General features: G+C 33.3%; 1 protein-coding gene across 1 annotated transcript in view; it reads left to right on the top strand.

The window, feature by feature from the left end:
- The window catches only part of LOC134699819 (protein tfg-1-like), a 48,148-nt gene that overhangs the window by 23,571 nt on the left and 11,781 nt on the right, over nucleotides 1-12,796 (top strand). The window contains exon 5 of the mRNA XM_063561232.1: nucleotides 308-385. Coding sequence (XP_063417302.1) covers nucleotides 308-385 — 78 coding nt within the window. The remainder of the gene's footprint in view (nucleotides 1-307; nucleotides 386-12,796) is intronic.

Raw genomic sequence — 12,796 nt, 5'->3', positions numbered from 1 at the left:
CTCTATATGCTCTTCAACTCGTACTTTATTTGGCCTTTAACTTTTTTTGATTTCAGCGTCACTGATGAGTCTTTTGTAGACAAACGCGTGTCTGGCACAAATACAAAATTAAATCCTGGTATCTATGATTAGTTCATTCACATGTACAATGATGTAAATATATTTCAATTTATATTTTAAACAAAGAATTAAAAATTATTTATATACTTGAGGGACAACTTGCATTTGTAAATTGATATTTTGTTCAAAGGGGTGTAAAATTGTGTATCGCATGTATTTGAAGAAAGAGCCATTTTAATATTATCAGGTTGCACCACTGTTATTACCACATTCCCCTCAACCAGCCATGCCTTCAAGTTATGGCACTCCACAACCTCAGTATCAGGTAAACCTAACGTCAATTAATGTAACTATAAATCTGCAAAGTCTTCATATTGTTTTCTGCTGACAGTTTTGTGCAATAGCAAGAAATCTTCAATTGCACAGTATTGCACAATAGCATTTAATATCCAATTGAACAGTACTGCACGATAGCAAAATATTGTACATTCGCTAGAAATTTTGCATAGCACAGTATTGCGCAATAGCAAGAAATATCCAATTGCACAGTATTGCGCAATAGCAAGAAATATCCAATTGCACAGTATTGCGCAATAGCAAGAAATCATCAATTACAAAGTATTGTGCAATAGCAAGAAATCTTTTGCACAGTATTGCGCAGTAGCACAATATCACAGTATTGTGCAATAGCACAGTATTACACAATATCACAGTATTGCGCAATAGCAAGAAATCTTCAATTGAAATTAAATACAGATTATTTTACCCAATTTTGAATTTTTAAATCTTTCACCACATTTATTTTTTGTCTGAAACCTATCTTACATGTCTTATGTCAAAAATTTGATCACAATCCGAATTCTGATAGTATCAAGCTTGAATATGTGTCCAAAATTCTTATCAGGCTGTGCTCAGAGAAGCATTTTATTGAAGCATTATATTGAGAAGACCTCTAAATTTTTTTTGGTGGTCCGTATATTGGTTTCACGAGGTCATCTTCGTCTGCAGACATTTGTTTTTCGCACAATAACTTTAGTATAAGATTTATGACCACAAAAGGAAGGTTGAGATTGATTTTGAGAGTTTTGGTCCCAACAGTTTAGGTATTTACTATTAAGGACCAAAAAAAATCAGCATTTTTATACGCCCGTCAAATTTTGATGGGACGTAATATGGTATACAAATGTCCGTCTGTCTGTCTGTCTGTCCGTCGTCCACATGTCGCACTGTTACTTGAGAACCACTAATCCAAATTTCATGAAACTTAAGATAGTTGTTTCTTATGATGGTCAAACGATCTGTATACTTTTAATTGAAAATAAGATTTAAACTTTTTGAGTTGTGGGATTTTATTTCTAAAACAGGGGTGTTTTTTTCATATGTGCAGTATCTCAAAAACTATTTATGATTGTTGCTTAAAACTTTACACACTTCTTAGTTTTATTAATCTAAAGATCTGTATACATTTTGGTGATGATTAAGCATTTTATTTAAGAGTTAATGAGTATCTTGTAAAAAAAAGGGGGGGGGGTTCACATGTCGCACCGTATCTCAAAAACCATTAATGATTATTGCTTAAAACTTTACACACTTTTTATACGACTGCAAAAAATGTTTTGCGTCGTATTATGCTATCATGTCGTCGTCGTCTGTGTTGTCGCCACCCGAAGACGCATTTAGATTCCGGACAATAACTTTAGTTTTAGTGAATGGATCTCTATAAATTTTTACCAGAAGGTTCAATACCACTAAAGGAAGGCTGGGGTTGATTTTTTTGGGGTTATGTTCCTAAAAAATTAGGAATTAGGGACCAAAAAGGGGGCAAAATAAGCATTTTTGTAGTTTTCAAACAATTACTTGAGTTTAAGTGTATGAATCTCTCTGAAATTATACCACAAGTTTCTACACCATGAAGGGATGGTTAGTATTTACATTGGGGGGTTATGGCTCAAAATCTTTTGGTATCAGGGGCAAAAAAAAGGGGAAAATTAGGTTTTTTTCGTCAATGGACAATTAAGACAATTTAAAAGCAGTGTTAATCAAGAGATAAATCAAAAACATTTAACATACAATGTTGGGTATGTTCGAATTTACCTCCATTACAATAATTTAAATAATGTATACAGAAATGTCAGGTTTGGGACTAATTGCCAAAAAAGGGGGGTGGTAATAGTTTTCAATATTATTTTTCCAAATTTCTCAAATTCTAAATTTTTAAAGAGTTTGAAGTAGAATTCTTTTATTGCACAATATTGCGAAATAGATTTGTAAGATCTTGACATTTGTTTTGTGTCAGAAACTCATATTATGTCAAAAATTTGATCACAATTCAAATTCAGAGCTGTATCAAGCTAAATGTATGTTGTGTCCATACTTGCCAGAACTTTCAGGGTTCGACCTGTGCAGTCGTATAAGCTGCGCCCTGCGGAGCACTTGGTTAGATATAATAATCTAAAAAATCTGTATACTTTTTGGTGATGATTAAAATTTTTATTTTAGACCCAAGAGACAATAAATCTGGGATTCCAATGGAATTCCGGCTGGAATTCTGATGGGATTCCAATTGGGTTCCAACCTAATTCCACTGGGATAAAATTTCGGGAATCCCCCAAAAGAAGCGGGAATCGCGATGTGAATTGTTGTGGAAATATACTGGGATCCCACTGGATATTGTGGTATTTCAATTGGGATTCCACTGGGATAAAATTTTGGGAATCCCGAAAAAGAAGGGGGATCCCTATGTAAATATACTGGGATAAAATTTCAGGATTCCCACTAAAAAAGCTGGATTTCGATGGAAATCCCAGTAGAAATATACTGGGATTTTGATGAGAATATACTGGGATTCCCAGAAAAAAAGCGGGATCCCATAAGCAAATCCCAGCAGGATATACATGCACCAATTCAAATTGCACGTACTAGACTCTACTGCCACTGGGATTCCTGGGTTATTTATGCAAAAGGATACATGTCAAATTCTCATTTCTGTAAATTAATTTGCTGTCTCTGTACTTCCAACTAGTATTGCTGAGTAAATTAAGGTAACTGGAATATCTGCATGCAATCTGTTGGCAGCTACATTTAAAAATATCATTTAATCCTCTAAAAGTATAAAAAAAAATCCACAAAGAATCATTTGTTCAATACATTTTGAAGCAACAAATTCAATACAAATATTGGTGCATGTTTATACAGTAAATTGGAAGCCATTTGGAATCAAATTAATTACCCTCCCCCTTTTTTATCCCCTGAAAAAGGAAAAAAAAACTAGCGACTTATTGTTTTCACCAAATAAACATTTACACAACTGAATTAAATTTTGTATGTTAAAAATAAATATATTTTCAGTTTATGCTTTCAGACTTTCTGGTGTTGATTTGCTCAAATAAAAACCATAAAAATCATAGTTCCTCAATAAATTATATTTATAATCATTATATTCACATATACACATGTTTAATTAAATTATTAATGCACTTATCTGAAAAACATCTGCATCGGATTCATCATCAGGTCCTTCATGACAAGGTTTATGACCACAAAAGGAAGGTTGGGATTGATTTTGGGAGTTTTGGTTCCAACAGTTTAGGAATTATGGACCAAAAAAGGGCCAAATAAGTATTATTCTTGGTTTTCGCACAATAACTTTAGTATAAGTAAATAGAAATCAATGAAATGTAAACACAAGGTTTATGACCACAAAAGGAGGTTAGGATTGATTTTTGGAGTTGAAGTTCCAACAGTTTACGAATAAAAGGCTCAAAAAGGGGCCCAAATAAGCATTTTTCTTGGTTTTCGCACCATAACTTTAGTATAAGTAAATAGAAATCTATGAAATTTAAACACAAGGTTTATGACCATAAAAGGAAGGTTGGGATTGATTTTGGGAGTTTTGGTCCCAACAGTTTAGGAATAAGGTGCTCAAAGGGTCCAAAATTTAACTTTGTTTGATTTCATCAAAAATTTAATAATTGGGGTTCTTTGATATGCCAAATCTAAACATGTACTTAGATTTTTGATTATGGGCCCAGTTTTCAAGTTGGTCCAAATCAGGATCTAAAATTATTATATTAAGTATTGTGCAATAGCAAGTCTTTTCAATTGCACAGTATTGCGCAATGGCAAGAAATATCTAATTGCACAATATTGTGAAATAGCTATTTTTTTTTTAATTAGAGTTATCTTTCTTTGTCCAGAATAGTAAGCAAGAAATATCTAATTGCAAAATATTGTGCAATAGCAAGATTTTTTTTTAATTGGAGTTATCTTTCTTTGTCCAGAATCAACTTAAATCTTTGTTATATACAATATACAATGTATATTTACTTTTTACTACAAACTGATAAATTAAAATAATCTTTACCATTTAGTGATAACAAGCAGTTTTTTTTACATCTTAATATTTTATGATGTACTTAAATGAGTAGTTATTGTTGCAAACTCCATTAGAAATTTTAATTGAGATTAGTTTTGGAATAAGGGAAAGGGGGATGTGATTAAAAAAATTGGGTTCAATTTTTCTCATTTGAAATTTCATAAATAAAAAAGTTTGTCCAAATCAGGATCCAAAATTATTATATTAAGTATTGTGCAATAGCAAGAAATTTTCAATTGCACAGTATTCAGCATTAACAAGAAATCTTCAATTGCAAAGTATTGTGCAATAGCAAGAAATTTTCAATTGCACAGTATTGTGCAATAGCAAGAAATCTTCAATTGCACAGTATTGTGCAATAGCAAGTATTTTCAATTTCACAGTATTGCGCAATAACAAGAAATATCTAATTGCACAAAATTGCGCAATAGAAAGAAATTTTCAATTGGAGTTATCTTTCTTTGTCCAGAATAGTAGTTGAATCAACTTAAATCATTGTTTTATACATTATACAATGTATATTCACTTTTACTACCAACTGATAAATTAAAACAATCTTTACCATTCAGTGAAAACAAGCAATATTTTATGATGTATTTAAATGAGTAGTTATTGTTGCAAACTCCATTAGAAATTTGAATTGAGATCAGTTTTGGAATAAGGGAAAGAGGAATGTGAACAAAAATTGGGGGAGGGGGGGGGGGGGGGAGGTTCAATATTTATTCTTTCAGATTTCATAAATAAAAAGAAAATTTCTTCAAACATTTTTTTGAGAGGATTAATATTCAACAGCATAGTGAATTGCTCAAAGGCAAAATAAATATTTTAAGTTCATTATACCACATTCATTCTGTGTCAGAAACATATGCTGTGTCAACTATTTAATCACAATCCAAATTTAGAGCTGAATCCAGCTTGAATGTTGTGTCCATATTTGCCCCAACCGTTCAGGGTGCAACCTCTCCGGTCTTATAAAGCTGGGCCCTGCGGATCATCTGGTTACATTTTACATAAGTTGAGAAACCAACGTTTTACGATGTCGATCAATATCTTATCATTGATGCTTGACGACAACTAATAGAAACGTACTTATGTGAACTTGGGGAGCATCAGAAATGCCCCAGCTTGTCTAGCAAAACAGCCGTTGAAATTTCTCGGACACCCTGCCATTTTAATTGCGAAAATTTGTCTGACTAAGAAATATCTGTCAAACTGAAAATTAAGTGACCTATTAAGTGATTGGCTTCACCTGACAGCTTTGGTGTCATTCACATTGTTAATCAACACCAACAACCTATACTTGATGTCATCAGAGACATATATACACAAATCAAACACTTACATATAACAACATAATTATGGTTCATATGTTTTCCCGTTTCAACTAGAACGGGATCCCAGCTTCATGCAGTTATCCCAATTGGGATCCCAGCTTTAGACAGTTCCGATTGGGATCCCAGCTTCAGACAGTTATCCCGATTGGGATCACAGTGTCCTATATTTATCCCTTTTCATTTATACTGGAATCCCGGCTTTAGACAGTTATCCTGAATGAGATCCCAGTTTCAGATATTTATCCCAATTGGGTCCCAGCTTTAGACAGTTCCGATTGGGATCCTAGCTTCAGACAGTTATCCCGATTGGGATCCCAGTGTCCTATATTTATCCCGTTTCATTTATACTGGAATCCCGGCTTTAGACAGTTATCCCGAATGGGATCCCAGTTTCAGATAATTATCCCGAATGGGATCCCGACTCCAGATGCTTATCCCGGCTTATCCCGGCTTATCCCAACAATTTCACCGAGATTTCATTGGCATCCCGATGGATCCAGTTTTCGTTTTCTCTGGGGGAGTTATTGAGTTTTTTTGTTAAAATGGGAGGTTGTCACATGTCTCGCCATATCTTAGAAACTATATATGTTGATGATTATTGCATAAAACTTCACACACAAAACAACGGTTGTATCATGTGCTCATGGAACAGCTGTTTATTCTTGGTTTTCGCACAATACCTTTAGTATAAGTAAATAGAAATCTATGAAATTTAAACACGAGGTTTATGACCACAAAAGGAAGGTTGGGAATGATTTTGCGAGTTTTGGTCGCAACAGTTCAGAAATAAGGGGCCAAAAAAGGGCCCAAAAAATCATTTTTCTTGGTTTTTATACGACCCCAAAATTATTTTGGGATCGTATTATGGAATGATGTCTTCGTCTGCGTTGTCTGCGTTGTCTGCGTCGTCGTTGTCGTCCAAGACACATTGGTTTCCGGATTATGACTTTAGTTTAAGTGAATAGATCTTCATGAAAATACCACAAAACGAAGGTTGGGATTGGTTTTTGGGATGATGGTTCCAACCGATTAGGAAATAGGGGCACAAAAGAAGCCCAAACAAGCATTTTTTCTAGTTTCAGGATAATAACTTGTGTAGAAGTATTTCAATTGCTCTGAAATCATACCTCAATGTTTAAAACCACAAGTAGAAGGTTTGGATTCAGTTTAGGGGTTATGGGACCAAAGTTTAGGAATTAAGGGCCAAAAAGGGATCAAAACAAGCATTTTTCTAGTTTCAAAACGATGTGTAATTGTATGGAGCTCTCTGAAATTGTACCACAATGTATGCTATAACAAAGGGGAGGCTGGGATTAAGTTTTGGGTTAATTGCCCAAAATATGTAGGAATTAGGGGTAAAAAAAGGGCCAAAAAGAAGCATGTTTCTAGTTTCCAAACAATTATGACAATAACTTGTGGTTAAGTGTACGGATCTCTCTGAAATTGTACTACAAGGTTCAATACTGCAAAGGAAAGCATGGGATTGAGTGTAAGGGTTATTGCTCCAAGGGGATTTCAAAAAGTTGGGGGAGGGGAAATTTTTGTTTACCATTTTTTGAAGGGGTTCCTTTTTTAGCTCACCTGGCCCGAAGGGCCAAGTGAGCTTTTCTCATCACTTGGCGTCCGTCGTCATCGTCCGTCGTCGTTAGCTTTTACAAAAATCTTCTCCTCTGAAACTACTAGGCCAAATTTAAACAAACTTGGCCACACTCATCATTGGGGTATCTAGTTTAAAAAATGTGTGGCGTGACCCGGCCAACCAACCAAGATGGCCACCATGGCTAAAAATAGAACATAGGTGGTAAAATGCAGTTTTTGGCTTATAACTCAAAAACCAAAGCATTTAGAGCAAATCCGACATGGGGGTAAATTTGTTTATCAGGATAAGATCTATCTGCCCTGAAATTTTCAGATAAATCGAACAACCCGTTGTTGGGTTGCTGCCCCTGAATTGGTAATTTTAAGGAAATTTTGCCGTTTTTTTTTATTATTTTGAATATTATTATAGATAGAGATAAACTGTAAACAGCAATAATGTACAGCAAAGTAAGACCTTAAAATAAGTCAATATGATCAAAATGGTCAATTGACCCCCTAAGGAGTTATTGTCCTCTGGCAGATTCCAAAAAGAAAAGAAAATTTCCGTCAAAAAGAACAAATTAAGAAAAATAATACTAACTGTTATTTGAATGATAATATGTGAATGTTTTATTGAATAGTAACGTTATATAAAGCAAGCAAACCAATTATTGGATATGATTGTTTACATTAAAAGTAGAAATGATCACAACAAGTTGAAAAATGTGAAATGTTTGACGGAAATTACTTCCCATGTTTTGACACAAGGTTCATGTTTTACGAGGCTTTACGTTGACACTGGTATAATGGTTTTTATTAGTGTAGTCTGATTATTCAAACATCTCTGTTTCCAAATCTTTTGCTTTTCTTTTGTTAAAAACATCTGTGATATGTATTTTTTTCAATTTCAAATACCTTACTTATTAGATGCTCGTCTGTCAATAAATGTTATGATAGCAACAGGTTCATAAAATCTTGCCACATCATTGTAGGTACTTATCTAAGCCTGTTAAAATTGTATTTCATGATGTACATTATTCATACACATTTTGGATCTTTCAATTTACTTTATTTAATCAATAATTTTATCAAATCTGTTGCTAACATAATTTTTGTCAAACTTATCATTTTATGTTAGCAACATTTGGATGTGCTACAAATAAGAGTTATCTGTCCTGCGTTAAAATCTTTTTAGATTTCAGGCAGCGGTATTTTGCAGGAGTTCTTAATATGACTTTCAATTAGGATAAGATCTCCAATGTTGGTTAAAAATCTCAAATATATACATTTATTGTCCGTCAAATTTATTTATGTTAGCACAATCTTATGTTAGCAACAAGTCCGTCAGCATCTTATGTTAGCAACACTATTTAGTCCGTCAAATTTTATGTTAGCAACAACAATGTTCGTCAAATTTTATGTTAGCAACAAAAAAGTCCCTCAAATATTATGTTAGCAACAAAAAAGTCTGTCAAATGTTATGCTAGCAACAAAAAAAAACGTCAATTTTTATGTTAACAACAACTTAATTTCTGTCAAATCTTATGTTAGCAGCATTGTTTTTAGCTCACCTGACCTGAAAGGTCAAGTGAGGTTTTCTCATCACTTGGCGTCCGTCGTCCGTCGTCCGTAAACTTTTACAAAAATCTTCTCCTCTGAAACTACTTGGCCAAATTTAACCAAACTTGGCCACAATCATCCTTGGGGTATCTAGTTTAAAAAATGTGTCCAATGACCTGGCCATCCAACCAAGATGGCCGCCATGGCTAAAAATAGAACACAGGGGCAAAATGTATATTTTGGCTTATATCTTTAAAACCAAACAAACCATTTAGAGCAAATCTGACATGGGGTAAAATTGTTGATCAGGTCAAGATCTATCTGCCCTGAAATTTTCAGACAAATCGAACAACCTGTTGTTGGGTTGCTGTCCCTGAATAGGTTATTTTAAGGAAATTTTGCATTTTTTGGTTATTATCTTGAATACTATTATAGACAGAGATAAACTGTAAACAGCAATAATATTCAGCAAAGTAAGACCTACAAATAAGTCAACATGACCAAAATTGTCAGTCAACCCCTTAAGGAGTTATTGCCCTTTATAGTCAATTTTTAACAACTTTTTGTCATTTTTTGTAACTTGTACAAAAATCTTCTTCTGTGAAACTACTTGGCCAAATTTAACCAAACTTGGCCACAATTATCATTGTGGTATATAGTTTAAAAAATGTGTCACATGACTCCGCCTACCAAAAAAAGTGGCCGACATGGCTAAAATTAGAACATAGTGGTAAAATGTAATTTTTGCTTTACATCTTTGAAACTAAGGCTTTCAAGATTTAAATGTCCATCAGAATAAGATCTATCCCCTCACAAATTTTCAGATGAATCCGACAACCCGTTGTTGGGTTGCTGCCCTAAAATTGGTAATTTTGAGGAAATTTTGCAGTTTTTGGTTATTATCTTGAATACTAATGTAGATAGAGATAAACTGTAAATAGCAATTATGGTCAGCAAAGTAAGATCTACAAATAAGTCAACATGACCAAAATTGCCAAGGACCCCTTAAGGAGTTATTGCCCTGTATAGTCAATATTGAACAACTTTTCGTCCTTTTTTAACTTGTGCAAAAATCTTCTTTTCTAAAACTATATGCCAATTTTAACCAAACTTGGCCAAAATAATTACTAGGGTATCTATTAAAAAAAAGTGTCTAATGACCCCGCCTACCAACCAAGATGGCCGACATCAGTAAATACAGTAACAGGTGAGCGACACAGGCTCTTGAGATCCTCTAGTTTTTAAGGTGGTCTTTATTTAAAAAATATAATGTGAATAGATCTATTTTTTGTCAAAAAGTGTTAACTTATATAAGTATAACATGTATTCCAAAACAGAACTTCATTGGTGTTGATTTCGTTAAACATAATTTTGGGAACTTTTCAACTTTCTTATTTGGAATCTGCCCTTTATAGTCAATTTTTAACAATTTCCATTAAATTTGTAAATTTTTACTAACATTTTCCACTGAAACTACTGGGCCAAGTTCATTATAGATAGAGATAATTGTAAGCAGCAAGAATGTTCAGTAAAGTAAGATGTACAAACACATCATCATCACCAAAACACAATTTTGTCATGAATCTATCTCCGTCCTTTGTTTAATATTCACATAGACCAAGGTGAGCGACACAAGCTTTTTAGAGCCTCTTGTTTTCAAACATTTTTCAAATTTTAAATTTTGAAAAGTTTCAAGAAGAAATCTTCAATTGCACAGTATTGTGCAATAGATTTGTTAGATCTTTGACCACATTAATTTTGTGACAAAAACCTATATATTATGTCAAAAATTTGATCACAATCCAAATTCAGACAGAATCAAGCTTGAATATTATATTGTAACCAAATTTGCCCAATTGTTCAGGGTTCAACCACTGGGGTCATATAAAGCTGTGCCCTGGAGCACCTGATTCACACAATAACTTTAGTGTAAGTACTGGTAAATAGAAATCTATGAAATTTAAAAACAAGGTTTAAGACCACAAAAGGAAGGTTGGGATTAATTTTGGGAGTTTTGGTCCCAACAGTTTTGGAATTAGGGGCCAACAAGGGCCCAAATAAGCATTTTCTTGGTTTTTGCACCATAACTTTAGTATAAGTAAATAGAAATCTACGAAATTTAAACACAAGGTTTATGACCAAAAAAGAAAGGTTGGGTTTGATTTTGGGAGTTTTGGTCTAAACAGTTTAGGAATAAGGGGCCAAAAGGGTCCAAAATTGAACTTTGATTGATTTCATCAAAAATTGAATAATTGGGGTTCTTTGATATGCCGAATCTAACTGTGTATGTAGATTCTTAATTTTTGGTCCCGTTTTCAAATTGGTCTACATTAAGGTCCAAAGGGTCCAAAATTAAACTAAGTTTGATTTTAACAAAAATTGAATCTTTGGGGTTCTTTGATATGCTGAATCTAAAAATGTATTTAGATTTTTGATTATTGGCCCAGTTTTTCAAGTTGGTCCAAATCGGGGTCCAAAATTAAACTTTGTTTGATTCCATCAAAAATTTAATAATTGGGGTTCTTTGATATGCCAAATCTAACTGTGTATGTAGATTCTTAATTTTTGGTCTCGTTTTCAAATTGGTTTACATTAAAGTCAAAAGGTTACAAAATTAAACTAAGTTTGATTTTAGCAAAAAATGAATTCTTGGACTTTTTTGATATGCTGAATCTAAACATGTACTTAGATTTTTGATTATGGGCCCAGTTTTCAAGTTGGTTCAAATTAGGATCCAAAATTATTATATTTAGTATTGTGCAATAGCAAGAAAATTTCAATTGCACAGTATTCAGCAGTAGCAAGAAATCTTCAATTGCACAGTATTGTGCAATATCAAGAAATTTTCAATTGCACAGTATTGCGCAATAGCAAGAAATCTTCAATTGCACAGTATTGTGCAATAGCAAATATTTTTAATTGCACAGTATTGCACAATAGCAAGAAATATCTTATTGCACAATATTGTGCAATAGCAAGAAATTTTCAATTGGAGTTATCTCTCTTTGTCCAGAATAGTAGTTGAATCAACTTAAATCATTGTTTTATACAATATACAATGTATATTAACTTTTACTACCAACTGATAAATTAAAACAATCTTTACCATTCAGTGATAACAAGCACTTTATTTTACATTTTAATATTTTATGTTGTATTTAAATGAGTAGTTATTGTTGCAAACTTCATTAGAAATTTTAATTGAGATCAGTTTTGGAAAAAGGGAAAGGGGATGTGAAAAAAATGGCGGGGGGGGGGGGGGGGGGGTTAAATTTTTCTCATTTCAGATTTTATAAATAAAAAGAAAATTTCTTCAAACGTTTTTTTGAGAGAATTAGTATTCAACAGCAAAGTGAATTGCTCAAAGGCAAAAAAAATAATTTTAAGTTCATTAGACCACATTCATTGTGTGTCAGAAACTTATGCTGTGTCAACTATTTAATCACAATCCAAATTTAGAGCTGAATCCAGCTTGAATGTTGTGTCCATACTTGCCCCAACCGTTCAGGGTTCAACCTCGTATAAAGCTGCCCCCTGCGGAGCATCTGGTTGATTATGGATTCAGTTTGCAAGTTGGTCCAAATCAGGGTCCAAAATTTAACATTGTTACATGTAGATTTCAACAAAAATTGAATCCTTTGGGTTCTTTGATATGGCAGATTTAAACATGTATTTAGATTTTTGATTATAGGCCCAGTTTTCAAGTTGGTCCATATCAGGGTCCAAAATTAAACTTTGTTTGATTTCATCAGAAATTGAATATATGGGGTTCTTTGATGTATGCTGAATCTAACCATGTGTTTAGATTTTTGATATTTGAGCTTGGTTGTCAAATTGGTCCACATTGAGGTCTAAAGGGTCCAAAATTGAACTTTATTTGATTTCATCA

Source organism: Mytilus trossulus, unplaced genomic scaffold (genome assembly GCF_036588685.1).
Source record: "Mytilus trossulus isolate FHL-02 unplaced genomic scaffold, PNRI_Mtr1.1.1.hap1 h1tg000085l___fragment_1__unscaffolded, whole genome shotgun sequence".
NCBI lineage: Eukaryota > Metazoa > Mollusca > Bivalvia > Mytilida > Mytilidae > Mytilus > Mytilus trossulus.
This window is presented reverse-complemented; position numbering and strand designations above follow the sequence as displayed.